Source organism: Chroicocephalus ridibundus, chromosome 14 (genome assembly GCF_963924245.1).
Source record: "Chroicocephalus ridibundus chromosome 14, bChrRid1.1, whole genome shotgun sequence".
Taxonomy (NCBI): domain Eukaryota; kingdom Metazoa; phylum Chordata; class Aves; order Charadriiformes; family Laridae; genus Chroicocephalus; species Chroicocephalus ridibundus.
This window is the reverse complement of record NC_086297.1, coordinates 6,875,761-6,898,178: the sequence shown is the minus strand read 5'-3', so window position 1 is coordinate 6,898,178 and position 22,418 is coordinate 6,875,761. Positions and strand designations below refer to the sequence as shown.

The 22,418-nt window shown below is 38.2% G+C and overlaps 1 protein-coding gene across 4 annotated transcripts in view; it reads right to left on the bottom strand.

Annotated features, from left to right (window-relative positions):
* The window catches only part of CA10 (carbonic anhydrase 10), a 202,079-nt gene that overhangs the window by 42,744 nt on the left and 136,917 nt on the right, over window positions 1-22,418 (bottom strand). For all 4 annotated transcript variants that reach the window (XM_063352306.1, XM_063352303.1, XM_063352305.1 and 1 more), the window contains one exon: window positions 2,686-2,871. In XM_063352306.1, coding sequence (XP_063208376.1) covers window positions 2,686-2,871 — 186 coding nt within the window. The remainder of the gene's footprint in view (window positions 1-2,685; window positions 2,872-22,418) is intronic.

Sequence of the window (22,418 nt, the reverse complement as noted above, 5' to 3'; positions counted from 1 at the left end):
GGGGCTGTTTAAAAGCTTCTGCCTTGTCTGCACTTGGATTTAATTTAGGTCTGTTTGAGCCAATCTACTGGTTTGCCCGTGCCGTGGGGGAGAGGTACTGCTCTCACCCCGACCTCTCCCCAGCTTCCCCTTCTCTCTCAGCAGCGTGATGACTTTAACTGCATTGGAGACCTCAGTGAAAATGAGGGGACAGGGATGGATGGGAGTGGAGGGAAAGGAGGAGCAGGAATGAGCTCATTGTCATCTACTTGGGATGGATCCCACTTCTTGGGTAACTTCTTCCGTGTTAATTGTTTCCACAGCAAAACATAGGTTTCAGTAAAACCCAGAGTGGGTTTGTCCAACAGCGATGAGAACAGCAGTAACGAGGGAGTGTCATGGGAGTTAGAGTGCAATTAGCAGTCAGTGTGATCCTGCAATGGTTTTTCTCTGGTTGCCTACACCTGCTAAAGCCTAAGCCAGCAAATATTCATTGCTATTCTTACCTGCACTAGCTAAATTAAACCAACGCACTTACGCAGTTATTTTTCTTTATCCCATCTCCTCTGACAGCATTATCCAATGCAGAAGTGAGAGTAATTAGCAGCAACAGTCTTGAAAGCATATGTTACATTATAAAGACGTGTACTCTGTCATAAAGTCAGCTAGCTTGTCTACAGCTTTCTTACTGTGGTTGCTGGGAACTGTAGACATTACATCTTCCAGTGCTGAGAGATTATCGAAAATCACTTATTTATACAGACAGCACTTGTATGGGTGGACGTATATTCTAAGAACACCGTCAGCTGCTGTCCTTCACTGAAAATTTGCAGCCATGCCATTCAGCATGATTGATTTGAATCTCTGCTTGTACTTTGGAAACAGTATGTGTTCTATAAATAAGACTTAACTGTGGAGATGCAGGTTCAAATTAGCAATTAATACTTGACCTTATTGGAACTTTCCTGTCCAGCCAACCAAAATGTCTATCTGAAAGTTTGAAAAACACATCCTCAAAGTTTGTCTCTGCTCTGTTGTCAAGGGAGATGCATCTCCACACAGTGATTTGTCCTGTCCGAAGAGACGTGTCTCTGGCTATCAGGAATGATAATCCTCTGAAGATGCTAATCTCTTTCCATTCACTGCAGGAGGAATTCAGATAACTAGATGGATCCTGCGTATACTATGGATCCAGCTGTGCACGACTCACTGACTGACAGTGGTTTCCACTTAGCTTGGTTGTCTGCTTTTGTTAAGAAAAACTTGAGGTCTCTCATAGCAAATAATACCAAATGTTACTTTCAAAACCAGAAGAGTCTATGACTGATAAATTTATTAACTTAAAAACTCTATTAAAAATATCTGAAATTATGCTGATATATCAAGTGCAATGGTATCTTTCAACCAGATTTTTGCTTTCTTCTTTAGTCAGCCTGCTTTCGCTTGAATATTGCTCTTCTGTAAATCTGATTAGCAAAGCAAAGCCCTTATTTGCTAGAGCATACTTAACTTTCGGCTCTTGAAGGAATAATACATTATATGTTCATCTATAGAATTTAAGGAAGGCGACCAGACGTCAGTTGTGCAAGACATGAATAATTTCATGAAAAAGCTGCCACTGGCTAGATTATACATCTGTGTAGCTTATAAAACAAAGCAAATGATTACCATCAATTATGATACCATCATTTGACAACTCTGCAATTAATTTCCTGCTCTTAAATAACTGCTGTTGCACAGTGCCAAAGAAAATGCCATGCGTTAACTGACTCATCGCCAGAGTCTCTGATAGAGAGTACAGACGGTTGTTTGATTATTCATCTCCAAGAAAATAGGGGCTTTATTATGAAAAACTATTTATTTTGGTCTTCTGAAAGAATGACAGAAGGATAGCTAGAGTATCTTTAAAGATAATCCCTACAGTAATATGCAGTTATTCTGAAGCATTATTTTATTTGCTCAGCTTTGTGGAGTAGAGTTGTCTGCAAGATAGTTCACAGACATGGCACAGGCTGCTGAAGGATGGGGTACTACAAAGCCCATGCATTTCTTCTATGTAAAAATGCTCCTGCATAAGAAGAATGGAAATATTTTGCTTTGTCTACCAGAAAGTCTGCAAACTTTACTATACATATTATGGTCTTTTCTGGTATACTTACAGATATGTACTTAAAATACAAAGCAAGTACCAGTTCTGCCAGGGTTTACTTGTGAGTTAGCTTTATTTCTTGAGCAGGCCAACAGACTTCTGTGGAACCATCTCTAAAATTAAGTATCACCTTATTTTTACATGAATCAAAGGCAGAATGATACTCAATGTAAAGTGTTGCACATCAGTGAGCAGCAAAAGCAGCAATTTTATAAGAACTTGAGGCACTTTCAGTATTATTTTGTGGTTAATCTTGTATTTGCGTTTACTAGGGATATAAAGGACCCATCAAAAGATACTTGATTACTTTGTAAGTAGCGCATATGAGAATAGAGGGTGCCTATGCATACGATAAATACAACAGTTTCATTTTTAGATATGAGTCACACAATTCGCAGTGCATGGGCAAAAAAAAAAAAAGTCAGTCCCTGATTTCCAGAATGGCTAAAGGGAAGCAATTTTTATGAGTACAAATTAGTTTGCAAATACCTTGAGGCAGAAATGGAAAGCGAGTAATTCACACTGGTTCATTTGTAACTCCAAATACGTTGACGTACCTCCCCAGAGAACGCCTGTCCATTGAGTAGGTGCTCTGATCCCTGGCTGTCTTCACTTCCAAAGTGTAACCGTATTTCCTCTAAGCGGTGACTGTACGTCATCGGTCCTCCAGAGATGTTGACCAAATGCTCTTTGTCTAATCGTAGAGATACGTGTCTCCCTGTATTATACATCGTCCCACTCACCTAAACAAAATGAGGGGGGGGGAAAAAAGCATTTTTTCAAAATAATGTGTAAATCCTAGAAACTTAGTGATATGTACTCCAAGAATTTTCTCTTCTCACACCTTAATTTAAATTACATCTTATTGTTGTGAGATGAAATACACAACCTGAGGTTATACTTCAACTTCTGCTTTGAATCTTATACTGTATATTAAATATTTTGCTAAATCCATATGTACATATTTTAGCCAGGGGCACATGGTTAACACAGTGAATAGGATTATTATACTTCTAAATAAGTAGGCTTTTAGAATATTTTTTATGCAAGGTCTGAATAATGGCTTCATTACAAAATTTCTCCACTGAAAATGGGAACATTTCAGCTGACATAAATTATTTAAGTACACTTGAACAAATCTGAAATTTAACTCATTTTTTCCTTCGTTTAATATTTATAACAAGGTTACCCAAAAGTAAAGGTGCTGCAAAAAGCAGAAATGTAATTATTCATAAATAGGGAGCCCTACTCCTACTGGAGCTGCAGGTAAAAACTTTCACTGTCCTCCTCTGCAAGTCTCTCTGTTTTGTTTCGAGTATTTTATGTTTACAATTGCCAGATATTGTAGCCATAGCGGTACAGAATTAGTTACACTTTGATCCTACATCTCTAGTTCCTAGTACACCTCAAATAGCTGTAATGCTCATCAAGATTCATCTTTATTTTTAAAAAGACTGAATGTTGTGCTTCGTTTGCAAACTGATTTACAGCCGCTGTAATGAAAACGCAAACAATTGTGGAAATTTTTCATGTGGAATATAATTCTGTCATAATTTCCACTGTCATAGGAAAAGTTCCTATAGCAAGAGGTTCCTTAATTTATGCCATTAGAAAGTGAAATATGACAGTTTGAGTTAAAGTAGAATTGTGATTTATTTAAAAGCATTCTGCATGGATACAAATGATACACTTGAATAACATTCATTTACTTTAAGAAGAGGAAGTGTAGCAATAATATGCTTTGTTGCACTTGAGTTTAAAATTAAAGACATGACTATTATGTATTATATTCTATACTACGTCAGTACTATAGTAATTAACATTGCTGCAGTGTCATTTTATCTGTAATACTAATTACTGAGTTTAAATGACCTGTTTTCTTGCACAGTACGTTGTAAAAAGTTACACTGAACAGACTGTGCAGTAGAACTAAATGGATGAGATTAAACAGCTTTTGATTGTTGTGTTTTTTAAACTTTGATACAGATGTTCTGTTTTGTGTTTATTCCAATTCAAAATAAGCAGTAATAAATTCCTTGTGAAAAGTAATAAACACAAATACTCCTACTCATTGCAAATAAAACACAATGATCTTATTTATAAATGCTCCTTAGCTTTTCTGCTTGACTTTGCCTGCATAATAATTAAATACCACGTTTAGTTTAATAGGTGGAAGAAGGTCACTTTATTGAATTCAGTTTCAGTACGCCGCATATGAATGACATAAAATTGCTAATCATAAGTAACAAATGTAGTTTCAAAACAAATAGGAGAAAATGGTTTAAAGCCTCTTATTTACATTTGGAAACTCATGCTTCACTGAATGCTCAGTTAAATTTAGCAACTACGTAAAATATTCAGAATCCATTTTCTTACTTAAATTGGTACAAATCTCAAATTAGGTTACCATTATTTTCTCTCTCAAGGTAAAAGTGACCCGAATAACCCCTAATATGAATCAAATAATTCTCTGTAGAGCAGAGAGGGAAAATGATAAGAGGCAAATTCATGAACGCATTTGTCTTTCCCGTTTCCTCCCTCATAAAAATGCAGTTCTTGTAATGAGATTGCATTGACTATTTTAAAACAGAATTTCCCTACATAACTGCAGATAAAGAATATCAGTGAATCTGAAGTACCTGACATGCCTCATTTCTGACCCGCAGGGAGGGAGAAACACTTGAAGTGAGACTATAAAAATCTCCTGCATGGGCACGCAGACCTGGCACCAGGAAGGACAAAATCCACCATCTTCAATATCAAAAATGCAAGGTCTTGCCCTTTTAGCTGCCTCCTTAGGTTTAAGCGAAGCACTAGTTTTCTTCTCGTGAGTTTGTGCCCAGGGAGGAGTAGCCACATACACCAGTCACGAGTCAGGACCAAACTGCACCTGACATGCCCGTGCCCGTTTCTTTTGAGTGTCAACATATACCACCATTACCAGCAACTTTTCATGGGTACTTCTTTTATGGGCATTTGCTTACTACAAAATTAGAAATGTTTTATATTTGTCATCTACCCAGATTGCATCTGAATGAAAGACTGAAATATTTAGGAACCCTTTTTTTTTTTTTAATTTCTGGAGACTTTCTGACTTGCCAAGATTGTGTAGTAGGCTGTTCTTGATTATGGGAAGTACCACCGTAAAGCTATGTGAAATTCTTTATTGCGGTTCAGGATACTGTCTGTTTTGTATACAAACCCAATATCTTATCACCTTTAAAAGTGTACCTTTCAAGTATAACCATTTACAGTTGTAGGACATAGTATCACGTAAGTGCAATCACCTTGTTTGCAAGATCAAAGTGCTCCACAAATGCATTATACTCGGTAGGAAAGTGTCATGCAAAAAACAATGCAAGGAAAAAAGTTGCCTTCCATTGTTTTCAGCAGAAAAACAATGCATTGTGTTTTCACTATGTGCAGTTTCAACTGCTACTGGAGAAAAAGAAGGGTCTGATCCTGTTCAGTATTTGAATCTTCTGATTTTATATTTTATGGTACTGAACCTGTAAAGTGATGGTGCAATCTCATTTTAGAACATCAAACTGAGTTGGTTTTGTGGAAAGCAAAGTTGCATGTGGTCTTGTAAAAGGCCGCAGGCACAGAAGTTAACGAGGAGGGATTTTCCGTATCTTGTACATTCTCCTACAAGATAAACAGTAGGAAAACAGGAGCTCCTTCTGGGAAAAATGTTGATTCTGCCTAGTACAGTCAACTCCAGAAAGCATAGTGTTTATTTCTTATACCATTTTGTGGATTGGATAAATTGTTATAGGGTAGTTCAAAAGGATAATATAAAAGATCTGTTAAGATCTATGTAACTATTTCCTTAATGTGTTGGAGTAACCTTTGGTGCTAAGTCCTTCATAGTGATGGCTTTTGTGTTGCTTCTTGCTCTGCTATTAAGTAACCCTTTTGTTCTGTGTTTCTGTTTGCCTTGAACGTCATATAAAGATGAAAACAACACAAACAAGCTTGGGGAAAATAAGAGCCCTATATCTTGCTCTCCTGTTTTTCAAAAGGATCGATATTCACATTTATCTTATGCACTGGAAATGAGACTGCAGTGAAGAAAACATATATTAAAATGTCAGTAAAAGCCTGTCTGAGAAAACAGCCAAGTCCAACATTGTCAAAGTTAACGATCACACCACACTTTTAGTTGACCCCATTTTCCTCATGCAGTAAGGAATGTTTCCAAACAGGTAATTCTACCTGTGGCAAAATCCCCAACAGAACAGAGTATGTTGATGGGCTTCAACTTTAACTGTGGAATAGTTCAACTTTGGTAGACTTTAATTAAATTATTAACATATTCCTGATGTAGTTATTTTCTGTTTAATCTCATTCATTTTAATTCTTGCTTCACAGAGCTTTGTGCACATAATTCCCCAGCAGCATTATTCTCTCTCTTCATCTTGATGCAAGACAGCCACGCAGGCACACGCTGCTAATACATCCTGTACTATGTTTCCAACTAGGATCTGAATACTCGTGTGGTATCTGTGTGTAACTTGCCAGTCCTGTGATCACAAAAAAAGTCCCAATTCTGCTCTTTGAAAGGTGGAACAGGAGCAAAGTCAATAAAAATGCATACCTAATAAACACAAACTTGTTGATGCATGTTTATCCTGAAACTCTACAGACCTTTATGACCATTAGGAAAAAAACTCAAACAAAAAACAACCCCGAAATATTTTTTCCTAATGATGTTCTTTAACGTTTGTGGAAGCATTTTTGTTGTGTCCTAGTTAACTGTGTATCTTGTTCACTTCTCTTCTTCCACAACTACTCCTGAACTAAGTATTTTTCAGAATTTCTTTTGTGGCCTACATCTTTACATTACAGTCTGTGTTAAAATAGCCTTCAAAACCCTGAGCAGGAGAAGTGACAGAAAAAGCAGCCTGTTTAAGGGCTGTGCTAGACACGTAAGCAGGGAATGCAAGAGGAAAGGAGAAGGAGCTGAGATGGATTCTTTGCCTTTCAATCCCATGCTACGTTAGCAGTTTGCCGCTTTTCTTCAAGGGCAGCACGGGCTCTCTGCTTCCTAGGGGCCTTTACAAAACAGTGAAATAGTGCATTTTGGATTTATTCAGGTAAGAGAGGTCTGAAGATTAGTTCCAAGAACATTTTTAAACTTGTATCAGTATCTGCCAGTGGAGCAGCACTGAATGTAAGGAAGCAAGAAAATCAATTGTGTATGGCTGCCTGCTGTGCTGCCCTTGGATCTTATCTGCAATATTAGATGTTCCTTTCTTCAGGATGAAAATAGATACAGTCCAAAGAAGGCCTAGTACTCTGTAGGGAAGCAAATCACCAAGAACTGAAGAGTGTTTTGAAGGCATTGTAGTGCCCCAGTTTTATATCCTGCAATAATCAAGTTTCTATCACCTGGCTTCCATATTTTCCTCTTGGAGTCCTATATTCCAGCGGAACAGGAAAGCAGCTCTGCAAGCTCAGGGGCTTTCCTCCCCAGTTACCAGCACCTGAGCTACTAATGCCACCTACTTTGCCGTTACCTTTGGATTCTGCCATTCAGTATCCATGTAGCTACAGCAGCGGTTGGCCTATAGAGAGTGCAGCCCGGATCCCATGGAACTGTAACGTGCCATTGGTTTTCTGCTCAACTCCTCTCCCTAGCAGGTTCCTGGAGGCCCAAGTGCTCCATGGAAACGTTAAAACATAAATGCTAATATTAAACTGTTCCTAGCACCTGCCATCTAGGGGTGCTTAAATTGCTCAAAGTGCTTAAAAAAATGCAAAAATAAACCTGCAATTGTCTTTTGACTCACTGAGGTAAATCAAAATTAATGCCAGGTTGCTTTATTTTCTTCTTGACACTGAGACGGGATCATCCTTTGCAAAATTTCTCCCTGTAGCTCAGGTCACCTGAACTTGAGTTTCTAAGTACACTGATAAACTGAATCATGTTGTTCCGAGTCCCTCAAGCAAGTTCCTTTCTTTTCATATTTTTTGATTGTTGTTCCCAGTATCCTGATCAGACCATATTCTGTGATACAAAGTCCTGTCCTCATTGATTCGAACGGATTGTACTGTAGCAAGTACCTTATATCTCTCTTGTGCACAGCTGAGGCTGCTTCAGGGTCTGAAAACAGAGTTTACATAGACTTCAGGGCAAGTCTGTGATTTGAAATCTGACTTTAGGGATAGTGACGCATTATCGCACCAAATTATAATTTCAAATGTAACCTACTAAGGCCCACTGCTTAGTTCTCTGCAGCAGAATTACATTCCATTGTTTCAAAGGAATGGCTATACAAGAACATTTATTTTCTTAATATTGTGCTTATGGCATCCAGTTAGTTTTAGTAGGTTTATGCTGCTGTCTTGATTTTCTAGCTGTTGTTAGAGGGGACCTAAGCTTGAAAATAAAACGATTTTAGAGAGTTTTTCTTCAAAGTTATTTAACTGTTGTTTAAAAAACATATTCTTGTTTTTTAATGTCTTCTTTTAAAGAGAGATTGATATAATCAGAGGAGACAATTGTTCTATAGATTTTGCAGACTTCTGAGCTCTATCCTTGTCCTGCAGTATTCTCCGTGTACGTACATATGTAGACACATGCCCACCCATAAGAATTTTTTAATTGTTTTTAAAAAGTTGTTTTCTACAGAGCATTCAGTTTTATCTAAGCGCACTTGATAAATATTTGTACATTTGAATAGTTATTTTTCATAATACTTTTTCCTTGCCTTCGTCTTTATGCTTAATCGTCGTATGCAACAGTATGTAAAGAAATTGTGGAAACGCTGCTCGGATAACATCATTTTCAAAATCATGTTTGCGATAAAGAGTGTGCTTATTGACCTTGTAAATCGTCATCTCCTATACATTTGTCTATAAATGTCTCGGGGCTTTAGACATAGGTACATATTCAAAGTATTTCGTGCTTTATTTGTGAAGGTAATTTTAAGGCAAATTCCAGCTGTTTCCTGCAAGCTTTCCTTGCTGCCGGCAGAGAGCACTGTTGACCCATCCCCTATAGCTTTCGCCTATATACCACGGGGACTTCCACAGCCAGGAAGAAAATTAAAACCAATCTCTTTTGTGTGTGACACGACTGTAATCCGTGGCTTTAGTTTCAGAAGTGGTGGTTTCAGCTGGGGGACAGAATTGTGGGGTCTGTTGCATCAGTCAAGCAGGTTTCTAGTCTATAACTGAGTGTTTGGAGATTGCTGGCTCAGCAGGTGGCTTGAAGGCCATCAGGTAAGTAAAGTGCCTTTTCTGGCAAGAATCCAATAGATCTTATGCTGTGCTTATTTAAAAAAAAAAGAAAAGTGGAGGAGGGGGAGTTAAAGATAAGGAAATACCAGAGTTTTGATACAGTGCCACTTACTGGGAGGGAGCTGCAATATAATTGCTGAGCTTTGAAGAACAACAGGCATCGTCATCAATATTTGATTAAAAAAGGCCCGCGTGAAAAATGTAAGAGAGAAGTGTAAAGCTTAAAATAATCTTTTCATCTTCTTAGTTGAAAAGTTTTTAAAAGGAAATGGTGTTAATGAGTCCAACTAACCCATTTACCTGCCTCATTTAATATGTCATGTATGAGCATATGGCATGACACCCTTTTTTTTCTTGCTTTTTAAAGCACCGTTTTCAGTAAGAATCTTTCCCGTTCACTGCTCTGCAGTTTTGCCTCTCTAGTTCCCTTAAGTGACTGATCTGTAAAAAACCTGGAGCAAACCTCATAAATTAAATATTCAGGCTTACTGGCTAATGAGCACAATATGTCAATATTCAGCGATCAAAATAATGTGCTTCAATAATGTATACGCCACTCTGTAACAAAAATATAATTTTAATAGAGGACCCGCAGGGTCATGGTTAGTCTGAGATAATTCTATGCCACAGGATGTGAACGAATGAAACCGTTCCTAGGACACGGGTAACACCCCACAGAGTCCATTTGCCACATGCTGCCTTTTAGGGATAATAAAGTGCTTTATTGTATTTCCACTACTCCATTAATGCAATGATTTTTGCTTGTTAGTAACTATGAAGCCTAAAGCAGATGCAGCCAAATTTATGTTGTCTAGCATTAATGATTGTTGTGCCTGTTGATGCTAGCTTCACGGTGAAATTGTGCTCTCCTTAATCTAAAATATTTCAACTACATTTAAACCATATGTAGAGAGTGAATTTCATCCCAGAGATTTCATTGGCTTTTTTAAAATTAAAATCAAATTATTGAAATAGGCAAGCAGAAAAACCGGCCTCTGTACTTGGACAAGGGATCTGCTTCCACCAATGCTGGCTGAAGGCCTGAGGGACCACTAAGGATTTTAAGTGGACGCTAAGTCTTGCTGCTGAGAGCTTCCTGCATGGAGGGGTCGATTACATGCTGTTTGGAGAGAAAAAAGAAACAATGAAGAATGTTTTGCTGTAGGAAGGCAGACTGGATCTCAGTCTTCACCATCTTCTGCAGTGTAGCATCTTGAAACCTACAGCCTGAATATTTGTAGACAAACTGAAGCCACGGAAGAGGAATGTGTGAAAACAAGTGATGCTGCAATGTGCCCTTAAGAGACTTGTTTGCACGCAGCAAGAACCGTGGTGCGTGCAGTGACCTAGCAGATAAGGCAACAATAACCACAGGTATCTTCAGCCAGGTAAAATGGTGTAGGGATTATGTCAAGTTCCCAGTTGTTTGTGATGGTGTGTAGAGTGGGGCACAGTCCATGCTCAGACCACTGTCAGGTTTTTTAAAATAAATACTATTAGTGCTTTAACAGCAGGCACAGATGTCTTTACTGCGGTAGATGCTGGAGTGACTTTAGTGTATTAGCAGAGAACTCAAGTTTGTTTTGAAGTGCTGTGTGCCCGTGTCATGCTCTCGTGTTTAAAAAGGATGTTCTGGGGCATTCTAAGCTAGAACTAACGCTGTGTGATTGTAGAACTAGACTCAGCCATTCACAATCCTGTGTTTCTATAGACACCTTTTTACCACCGATGACAAGTTTCATCCTGTGCTGTGACACAGTGAGAAGCATTACATGAGAGAGGGAAAAATTACATTTGCATGTTCCTTTTGGTTCATTAACCTTAGTTTAGAATTAGGCTAAGTCAATAAGTAATTGAGAGAATAACTGGGGCTTGGAGAACTCATTACCCTAATTTAGTCTAGCAATCTGTAACGTGATTTTAGTTTGAAGAATCTGCATTAAAAACTGCGTTAAGGATAATTTTTGTCTCTGATAAAGGGATATCAAAAGAGCTGCCTTTTTAAACTCTGAAGGCTTACATAAATTTTCATAAAGTTGCAAATGGTACAGAAACCTACAAACTTGTGAGAAATCGAGATAAATGCAAAATTACTCTTTCCATTTTTTATGTGGGTTTAAAATGTAAAATTGAGTACGTCAAAATCCTGAGGTTCTAATTGAGTCCTTTTTTAGTGAGTGATATTGAGATGCACTGACCTTTGGTAGCTGACTGGATTTCAGAGCTCTTCTTTCAGAAAGCTCTTTGGTTGAAATGCCAGTGGTTTTCCAGTGGAATCCAGATCAGATGGAAATTTGTAGGACGTATATTGAAATTAGTGTGTTTCGCTTTCCTTATGTGTTCCGTAGAGCAAGACAGAATTTAGACTTTAGACGCCTAATATCTCATTTGATCAACTGCATATTAAGAAATGTATTCAGACTTTCTAATGTCCTTATTTTGCTTGTACATTTTCTTCAGTACTTCTGTTCCTAACACAACTTTTAAAAGAAAATTCCCTGTTGAACAGATGAGATACAGCTAGTAAAACTGTTGGTATATCTTCTACTTTACTATTTGTATATAGTATTAAAAAAAAAGGCTGCGCTAAATTAATCTGGGAAGTATCTTTCAAGCTAAGTTGTCAAATAACCCTGTAGTGTTGTGTAGATTATTAATACACTCAGCACTTTATTTACTTGCATCTGTGTGTATATATATATATACACACACATATACAGAAATTAAATCTTTTCTTTCTTACTAACTTCTGTGCATAGGAAGAAAAATGTCTGTCCTCACACACAAGCCTAGATTAATAAATTGGCAAAACCTTCCTGCTGTTTGCATCCAGAGCAGTAGTTTGCTGTCGGGATGACTGAGAAGCGTAGAGCGTTCCGAGCAGGGTAAAGCATGTGCATTCAAAGTTCATCTGTTTTACACCGCAATCAAAACATACCATTACTAAGGTTAATGATACAATTTTACAAGAGCCAGAAAACCTCATTTGTTGTAGTTCTTTATTTCTCTTTTTTTTTTTTTTTTTTTGCTGCCAGGAAGTTCTAAATTTCTATGCCTATTAAGTTTTCATAAACCCTCTCGCATAATGAAGTGACCGCTGCTGCTTTTTGAAATCCCCTGCCCACTCTAGCCATGAAGTTCCAAGAACGCACAATGTACTGAACCCCGTATCAGGGAAATGGCAGCGTCTCAGTCCTGGCGGAGCCAGAGAAGCATGGCAATGCTTTACTGAAATTATAATTCAGTGGAAATGAAAAGAAGAATCTAAAAAACTCAGCTTTTTAGCCATGAAAGGGACAAAAAGTTTTATCAGCTTTTTTAGCAGAACTGTAACAAGTTTTTGAAAGCAGCATATTCACAATATCAAGCTGCTTCCCAAATCTCTGCCAAGGAAAAAATGCATAGTTATTGCAAAATAATTTCCTGAGTCCTGTATCTCTGGAGGTAAACTAGTATTTAGATAACTTGAAATTTGACCTCAATAAAATTCATTATGTGTCAAGGCAAATCCTTTGTGGCATGCAAAAATCATGAGCTATTCTGCCTAGTAGCATATTTCACTGGGTTTTTTTGAGCAGCAGAAGAGAGCTGTTTTGTCCTGGCCTGCTTTTTGTAGTTCTTTAAAGAAGGTGAATGAATTAGCCCTTCCAGTTACTAATACTACTGTTCTTGTTTAACAGAGCACTGTTTTACTTTTCTCATTTTATCTGCCTCAAAAGCATTTGTGTACTTTTTTATGTTGAGAAAACAGTGGAAGTGCAGTAGAGGTAGAAATAAAAGAAAAACAAACAAACAAATCCTATCCTGAACCTCTCTTTGCTTTTCCTGACATTCCACTCTATTCCAAAACTCTTCAGTTTTTTTTCCCTGACAATGCACTTCAAAAAACCACAAAGCCACATTTTTTGAAATAGAGCTCCCTAAAGAATTATCAATTCTAGCTTAACTAGTAGAATCTTCTCCATGTTCCAATATGCCTCTAATTCAAACCTGCCTGAGAGTCAATGTGCAGGTTGGATGGGACACTGGGGAACGTGGGCTGCAGCGTGAACTGGAGCTCCGGGTGGAAGGAGAGCCCAGAGGCAGCTCTCGCCTCCTCTCGCGTTCCCAGACTTGTTACGTGTGTACATCGTACATCCCCGTCCCAGTGGGTGCACATACAAACCCCTTTCAATCAGAAAGCTTCCTAAGACCACGCATGAGCACTCTTCTGCTAAAACTTGATCGAGAGATTTTGGTTTTATTCTGTTGGGCTGTTTTTTTGGTTCGTTGGCTGTTTTTTTCCCCATTCCACATTACCTGCTGTGTTTATAGATTGCATGGCTATGGGGGAAGAGCTGTGTCTTTGTTCGGTATTTCTGATCTTCTGTAGAGCTCCATGTATACTGGAGTTGTGTAAATTAGTATTTTTACAAGTCATCAAAATGACACAAAGCCCTGAATACCAAGAAGCCATTTTTTCCTCTTGCATCATTCCCAAGCATGTTTTATTGCATGCAGAGTGAAAGACACTTTTCCGCTAGCTCAAATCATAAAGAAATGGTGAGAAACTAGTCTGAAAAAGGCTATTAGAAAAACAATTTTTGAACCATGCCAATTTACCATCAGTCTTCCTCTGTTTTTCTTGGTCACTGTGCTTACCAAAATACAGATTTATCTGGCTTTGCAGAAGAGTCCATAGGGAAAAGAGAAAGGGGTTATGGGATAAACTTAGCTAGGAATCAGCATATGATTCAGCATTTCTATTAGGGATACAATTTAGCCTAGGTAGGATCTTAGCTTTCCAGACATAAAAGACACGGTCATTTTTAAGAAGTGTTTCATCATATATATTCTAAGGAGTTTCAGGAATGTTTAATCTGTTGAAACAATAACGTTGACAAGTTCACCTTTATTATCGTCCCAGGAAGACTCTTTTAAAATAGTAGTTCATATTCAGTTATGGATCAACATTCCCATTTATTAGCAATTGCTTTTCCTCCTGTTTTTATATTTTTTCCTTCTCTGTAGCATGCGAACCGGAGGCTTAATGCTCCCAAGTGCCTGTGAATAAGTATCTTTCCCAACTCCGTGCGTTTGCACATGCACTTGTGTGCTCATTCACATGCCTATTTGTGATGAATTATAGCTAAGAAGTTGAAAGGTACTGAATATCTTATTTAAAGTGTAAAGGCAGCCTTGCTCTCTTTATCCTAGATGAGTTTTAGAGTCCATTCTCACACTCATTTGTTCTCGCCTTTAGTAGGGGAAAATACTTTAGATGTGCTTACGTTCTTACTCACTAGGCAGGGCTTCAGCAAAAGTTGAACCTGAGCTTTCAAAAATTTACTCTTGCAGATCAGAATAAGTATTTCTTAAAAGATGTTAATGAAAATTTCAGCACACTTCGTATTCTTAACAATTTTAAATGCACAGCTTCTGTATATTGGGTCTGCCCCTGAGCTACTGAAATCTATAAGCAATACCAGTTTTTAGTATGTAATTGGTGACTGGTAATAGTCTAAAGTAAAGATAGGAAATGCTTCCAGGCCTTCACTTACAGAATAATATCCACTCCCTGATGTAATTGAAAGATTTGTAAGTCTATTGTGGCTTATGCCTTATTATTTTCATACCAACTACTTCTAAAGTCTAGATGATGCCTAATAAACAAGTCCTTTAATCATCTTTAAAATGACAAACCTGTTGATAAATTGAATTTTCTCCAAAAAGATATTGCTATATTGATTTCAGTACTCCATTTTTAATAAGCAGAGACTGTTCAGAATTGCTTGCTATGACAGGCTTGAAAGTAGGGCATCAATTGACTTGGCAAATGGCTGAATTTATAAGGGAAGTTTTTGATAGAACTCTAATCCATTATCCTTCTGCTGTTGACATTCATTTGCAATAAGGACACTGGGCCAAATCTGCTGCACATCAAACCAGACAGGCATGGCTACCTAAAAGTTTCTGTGGTAGATTTCCTCTTTTCAGAGGTGATTTCGGTCACCAAATTGAATTATGCATACAGCTTTAATGACAACTTCCTTCCCAAAGTACAGGCATGTCACTGAGCAAAGGGCTGAGGCTGTTTAACGGGAGCTTTGGTTAGCAGGAGCAGTGAACATGCAGGAGTTCCTAGAGAAAGGCAATGCTTTCTTTCCTAAGTTGGAGATGACCCACCACGATGAGGGAAGAAGGATGCTCGTTTTCTTAATTGCAAAGGGTTTCCAACAACTGATTTCTTCAGGTATAGAAGAATAACTTAAGTACCATCAGCATTTAACAGGCAGACACATTCTTATCTCTAGTCTAGATCATTTTGCTAGAGAGATATGGTACACACAATACTTCAAGAGAACATTATGGCTAATCACATTACTCGGAGAGGAAAGGTCATGGAAACCCAGTGGCTAGGTCAACATGTAGCATTTTAAAAGTTGCCTGTAATTGCATACATTTTTTTCATCACTGTTGGAATTTATGTTATTTTTGTCTGAACCCATGAAAGCTTTGCACATGGTAAGGTATATCACAGTGTCTTCAAACTCCGTCTGCTCAGTCTACCTACATAAAAGGGCTTACACACCCGAATGACTATTTAGAGTGGTCTTGGTTAAATGGGCAGAAGGCTTACATGATGATAGCATATCTGTTACTAAAGAAAGCAAATAAAATGGAAATAATACAAAATTATTGCACACAGACTGTAACGAAATACATGTAAGGGCAAATGTCCTAAGATGTTTCAGTTTGAAATAGAAAAATGTTTTTGATATTCTAACTTCCACCTTAAGAGCGAGCGTAGCTCATGTATTAAAACTGTGCTTTTGTATATATACAAATCCATTCTGGGGCTAAAAGCATATATATAATTATCCCAGTACCCAGGTGTCTATTTGCATGTCTTGTCAGGGATATGTATTCAGGGTGTAACACCAGCTCTTTTACAAAACCATTCTTTTTTTTCTTTTTTCCTACCGGCTTATTCTTTCCTAGCACAAAAAAAAGACTTGCAACATAAATTTATAGAGGATAAAGCATAACAGAACCACTAAGGGATTACTGAACAAAATGTGATATACACAAGCTGACAACTGACAACACAGTAATAGGTATTGAGTAAAAACCTGAATAAAAATGTTATGGCCAAATCACCCTTTAGGGATTTCAGGTTTAAATATTGTTGCTTGTTGTCTTTTTCTTTTATATATTAAAAAAAATAAAATTAATACTCCTAAATCCCTGCCTTTCATTCCTTGTATGTCCTGCCACACAAAAGCAAAACAAAATCAAACCAACAGCTTCTAAGAAAAAAATTCTGCACTCTAGGCCAAACAGTGTTCCTCAAACTTTTTCCACATCTAGGCACCTTAGCAGACATGACCTCATCCTCAGAAGTGCTGAGTAAGCAGAATTCTCTAAGTCATAACATTTCAATGGAGAGGGCTGCTTTTAATAATCCTAAGAAACTCCTAAATATGTCCCTTAGGCTATTAGGAAAATGTTAACCCTAACATTTTCCTCTGTAATTGTACAAATCGATATTTTTCCCTTCATCTTTCAGTGATTTGGTTAGTTTGGTCTCTTCTTTACTGTCCTATATATATGGGTAGTCAGCACAGTTATAGTTGTAAGTCTGCTTTTCCTATAGCACCTGTTCCCATCTACCTCTGCAGTAAGTTAAATTCATGTGGGAAGGCCCCTAGGGTCTCCTGCTTTTCTGGGAAAAACCATCATCTGTTCCGTGTCTCTGTTCTTTGTGATGTTTGCAGAATTTCTAAACGCTTTCTGCAATTTGCTGTCTGAAAGATACCTAAACCCTGCCAAAAGCCTGTAGCACAGGAATGTGTGTGTTCTACCCAACTAAAAATGCTCAGTGAACGTTCAGCCTTTCATTTCCATAGGGCAGTGCTTCATCCCAGCTAGTGAATACATTTTCCTCCTGATCAAGGCTGTGGGACAGATTATAAATTCTTATCTGAATGTGGATCTGGTAGTGCTGTAAGAGCATATGACACAGGGACAATTCAAAACACATTGTCAGCGCTGACCTACCTTCATTTCTGAGTTTGAAAGGATGAACATGCCGTTCTGTATCTCTACTCTAGATACAGCCTGATATTCTCCTGTTGGAATCAGCAGAAGCAAGTTCAGGCGATAGTTGTCCAGATAGTTGTAAATTTGACTAACTCCTTATTTAAAAAACTCCCTATCTTTATGGAAAATTCCTGTTTAACCATAGGGAAATCTAGAAACTTCTCTAGAAAGCACCGAGAAAAGTCCATTATGACCCTTCTATAGGATCCTGAAATTTATAGGGACAGAGTTTCATAGGGACAGAATTCTCTAACATACATGTTCCAAATGTCCCGAACTGGGAGACTCCAGACTGTGCTACAGGATATCTGTGGAGGAGGGTGTTAGGAAGTTCAGTAGAAGAGATTGATACTTGTCTTGTTAAGACCACAGGGCTTCACCGTTCAGCATGTCTTGCTGACAGTCTTGCATCTATATTTTTTATGTCAGTAGAAGAGGCCTATCCATTTATTTTCTGTATTAATTAAATAAATTAGAAGACACTATGCCATTAACTAGTAAGGAAACCCCCCACCTTCTGATTATGATTGGATAACCAGTATGTATTCAAGTATTAATCTGCAGTATTTTTGTTCTTATTCCTGAAATGTGTCCCCTACCCTAGCCACAGGTATTCAGAAGTCCTGCTGCCCCCCACCCCAGCTATATGCAAATTCTAATTCTGGAATAAATGCACAAATAAAACAGCACCAGCTACAGCAAAGATTGAACAAACCCTTGTGAAGCACAGAACAAAGCATGAATTAAAATTGTAGACGACTGGACTAACTTCACATGCTTTTAATTAATATTTTAGCTCAATATATCAGCCCAGACAGAATAATCCCGCGGTGTTCCCATACACGGCTGCACTAACAGCTACCCGACCGACATGCTGTTTCTAGCAAATCAGAGACCTAAGACTTAATCTACATCATCTAGAAAGCATGTGTGCAGAAAATGTGTAATGCCAGATCTTACTATGAAAAAGAAGATTAGAGCTGAAAAAGGATTAGAAATTAATTAAGGAGCTTCTTCATGTTTCCTGATATCCTTCTGATCTGTGACCAGCCTATCTTCAGGGTCTCCGCTACCAATGCAGTTGTTAGTGCTAGTTCAAACCACAAACACTACAAAGGATTATCGTTACGCTTTAGGAAGAGCTGTGGCTTGGGGTTTAGTTTTCAGTTCCACACTTTCAGATCTATTGCAGGGATCAGTGGGATAGCTGCAGACGAGAAGGTCAACTTTCAGGGCTCACGCTACTGTGAGCAAGCAGTCCTTGGGTGGTGGGCAGCCGTGGGGTGCTGCACCACTGCAGGACAACAGGGAGTCGCTAAAGCACCTCTCAGAGGTAGCAGCAGAGCTCTGAAATAGCCCCAGCTCTGAGGGAAAAGGAAGTGGTCGGACCCATGACTAATGAAAGCATGGGGACACACAAGCTCCTCTCTGACCAATCTCTTCCATTTTCCGAAGTTAAGCAAAACTAATCCTGGGCTCAGTTTAGTGAGTGTGACAGCTATGGGACGGTTTAGCAGCTGACAGTATGGATACACCATACAACAACAAGAGGTTCGACACTATCATGAAAAACACTGCGTCTTAGGAAGTTTCATTCAAGCTTTGCCGTGTGCTCACGGAAAGTTTTAAATCATATGTGCTCCACTTACGGGTTAAGAGTATGCAGCAGAGAAAAATTAATTCTGATTGATATTAATTAATTCTAGTGAGTATGAATAATTTTTTAATTAATTATGGTATTTACTATGCAGACAGTTTCTCGTTTATGACATGGGGTGTTTCCATTTTCTGGAACTTGATTATACTCTAAAATTCAGCCTTCACCCCACTGAGGAAGAATGATTATTGTTTTGTTTGGAATTCAGAGGTTAACTTGCACACAAATGGAATTAATACTGCATGACTGTATGAGATATCCTATAAACAGGGCCCTCAAGCTTGTTTCAGTGAAAATCAAATGTATTTTATCACCTTTGTGAATAATATACAGCTATGAGCAGGTTCTGAAGTAGAGAGGGTATCATATGCACTGACAGCATTTATGAAAGCAAGTGGTGATAAAAGAGCAGTAGACAATTTTTTGAGAAAGATTAGACAGTTTGGTTTCAAAGGAAAACTCTAGAAATGAGCAGGGAAAAGCTGACTTGTCAAGCAGAAAGATTTTTACTGATTGTGTGTATTCTAGCACGAACAAACAACATCCCTCCGAAGCCCCCCTGAACTCCTGAGATTGATAAATTAGACAAAAAGAAGCCCTGAATATTAAATAGTTGCTTCTAAAAATGTTAATGGTGCCTGAAAATTACTATTGATTATTATTATGAGATACAACATGATTCGACATGAATTGAGACAAAATCAAAGCATTCATTTCTTCTTACAAAATTTTAATACATGAGTAATTCCATACAGCTGTCATGCTCTGCTCTGTCGTATTTAGTACATTCCCTTTTCCAGGACAAATTCACAAGAGGAGCCTACCCTCTCTTATATACATCTCAGGAGTTGCTTACATTTCCATTTTCAGCTGCAGGTTACCACATTTCCATATCGCTGTGGGCAGAGCTGAAAATTTCTTCTATTCTAACTTGTCTGTCGCAGTGTTTGGGGGCTAAAGCAGGACCCTTCTTTGCACCCACACTGGCACATCCATCAGACCCCACAAGGCCTTCAGCCTCTGTTCCTTCTGCTTCGCTCACCGGCACTAACACGTGCAGACCACCAGCTCCAGCTCTGAAGCTCAGCACTGATGCCTTCAGGCTGCCTTTTCACGAGGTGTCGGTAGCAGACTTCCTCTGCTTCCACTGAAACAGCGGCATTCCAGTGAAACGCGATTAGATCGGTGGTGAGCATGTCCACGCTGCCTGATGTTCTCAAACAGAAAACACGGAGCTGCCGCTGACAGAGGCAGCCCCAGAGCCAGAAACAATATGATCCCACTGGCAGGTAATTGGCCCTCGCGAGCTAATACCAGCAAGTTGTTTAAAAACTGTCTTTGCTGAAATCTGTGCAGCCGTGGATTCATACTGCCTCTGACATGCTAGAGGTCTGTTTTCAAACTACTGTCAAATGATGTTATTTTTGCTGAGAGCCCCAATATACAAGGTATTTGTAATCTGTGCAATATGCTGGATTGATAACTAGTGAATTTCCTCTTTATTGTTTTAAAGCAAAATCCTATTTGCAGCAAAACCTGTCATTTCACAGAATCCACATACTTTTAAAAAGAAAAACTTTTTCTTACTACTAAAAATAACGGAAAAGGATAACTTCAGGGAGTATTTAATAATACCTGCAAAATACAGGCAGGGATTCAAATCTGGTACCAGCACCACATTTAAATTCATATAAACTTTTTATTATGGAAAATACAGCTAGCAGCTGTTCCTCTTTGTCTTCTGACATTAAATTAGTAATTATTGTGTGGCATGTGCCTGCAAATATTTATTTATCATTAGCTTTATGATTCTCTCTCTTTTTTTTTTTACCACCACAGCTATTCAGCTTCTCTCCGTCTTCTAAGAATTATGTAAAGATGCCATTTGGGAACCCTGAATTGTACATTTTCTCCATATGTGGCACACCCAACCTCCTGTTCTCACATATACATATAGATACTGCATCAAAGTATCTGATATTTCATGCAGTAAACCAGTTTCTAAGAATTACCATACAAACATCAGGTGAAATATAACACAGCTTAAATGGGCCTCATTAAAATGTATTTATCAAATAGCTTTTGCCAACTGGAATGGACTCAAGGAAGCTTCTTGCCATTAATTTAGATGGAGCCTGGTGTTCTTTTTATCGATGTCAATGTGAAACTGAATGATTCTTCTCTCATGCTGGATTTACTGTAGTATAAATCCACTGGCTTCAGTATAGTTCCTTCTGATTTACACTGTTGTGAGAGGAGAATCAGATCTAGAGTTTATAGCAGAGAATGTGTAAGTGACCATTGAAAAGATGAAGCGTTCAATATGCACAGGGAAGGATGCCTTGCAAAGATAAGCAGTCATTCTTTATGTATAGTTCACTTGGTTTTCTGCTTTGAATACTCAGTCAATGATCATTTATAGCAGAGTGCATATAAATCAGTCTTATGAGATATTAAATCAGGTTTAAGGTAAATTTTCAACTTGTCCTAACTAACACGGCTGAAAAATGGTCGGTGCATTTACTTGTACAAGTCAAGTGGCTACTCACCCCATGACAGCATATGTGCACACAAGATACGAATTTAAGCAAATGCATTTGCCTAAAATCTAGGGAGATCACCTGGCAATTTGGTCCACATACCTAGAGTTTAATTTGAAATAAAATACTTAATTGTGTCTAAGTATTCTGTTTTTCTTTAAGATTCAAAATTCCTTGGTGATTTCTTTTAGATGAAATGACAAACTGTCTCCTGGCAGATCTGAGCATTATTGGCAAATACAGATCTATGCAACGTTTAAGAATTCACCAGCTAATTCACATGCAGGTTAACATGTAAAAAAAATCCAGGTTGTGAACTCAAAACCCTAGCAAGGTCAGCTGGGAGACAGACACCAGACTACCCCAGCTGCTTGTGAAATTTTTGGCTCCAAGCAAAGCTTAAGATCTTGTTTGGTTTTGACAGAAAGACCTCTTCAGTCAGATTGAAATGACACCACGTCATCTCCGTAACAAAAGGCCAGATACAGCAAGTAGCAGTGACTCTTCTTGTGCCATCCAATTTGTGGGTAATGTGAATATCAGCAAAGGTCCGGATAAACTGCTCTTTGCAGGACATCACAAAATGCACAACTTAATGACCTGAACGTACCCCTTTGTGGGTCTCGAGGAGGATGACAGGCCTTGATTTGTTGCCTGGTTGATGAGGTCCTGATGTGAATTATGTTCAAATACTAGATCTGTATGTTTAGAGCTTCAGAAAGTACTATACATCCGAATAAATTTATATGTGAGTTAAGATATA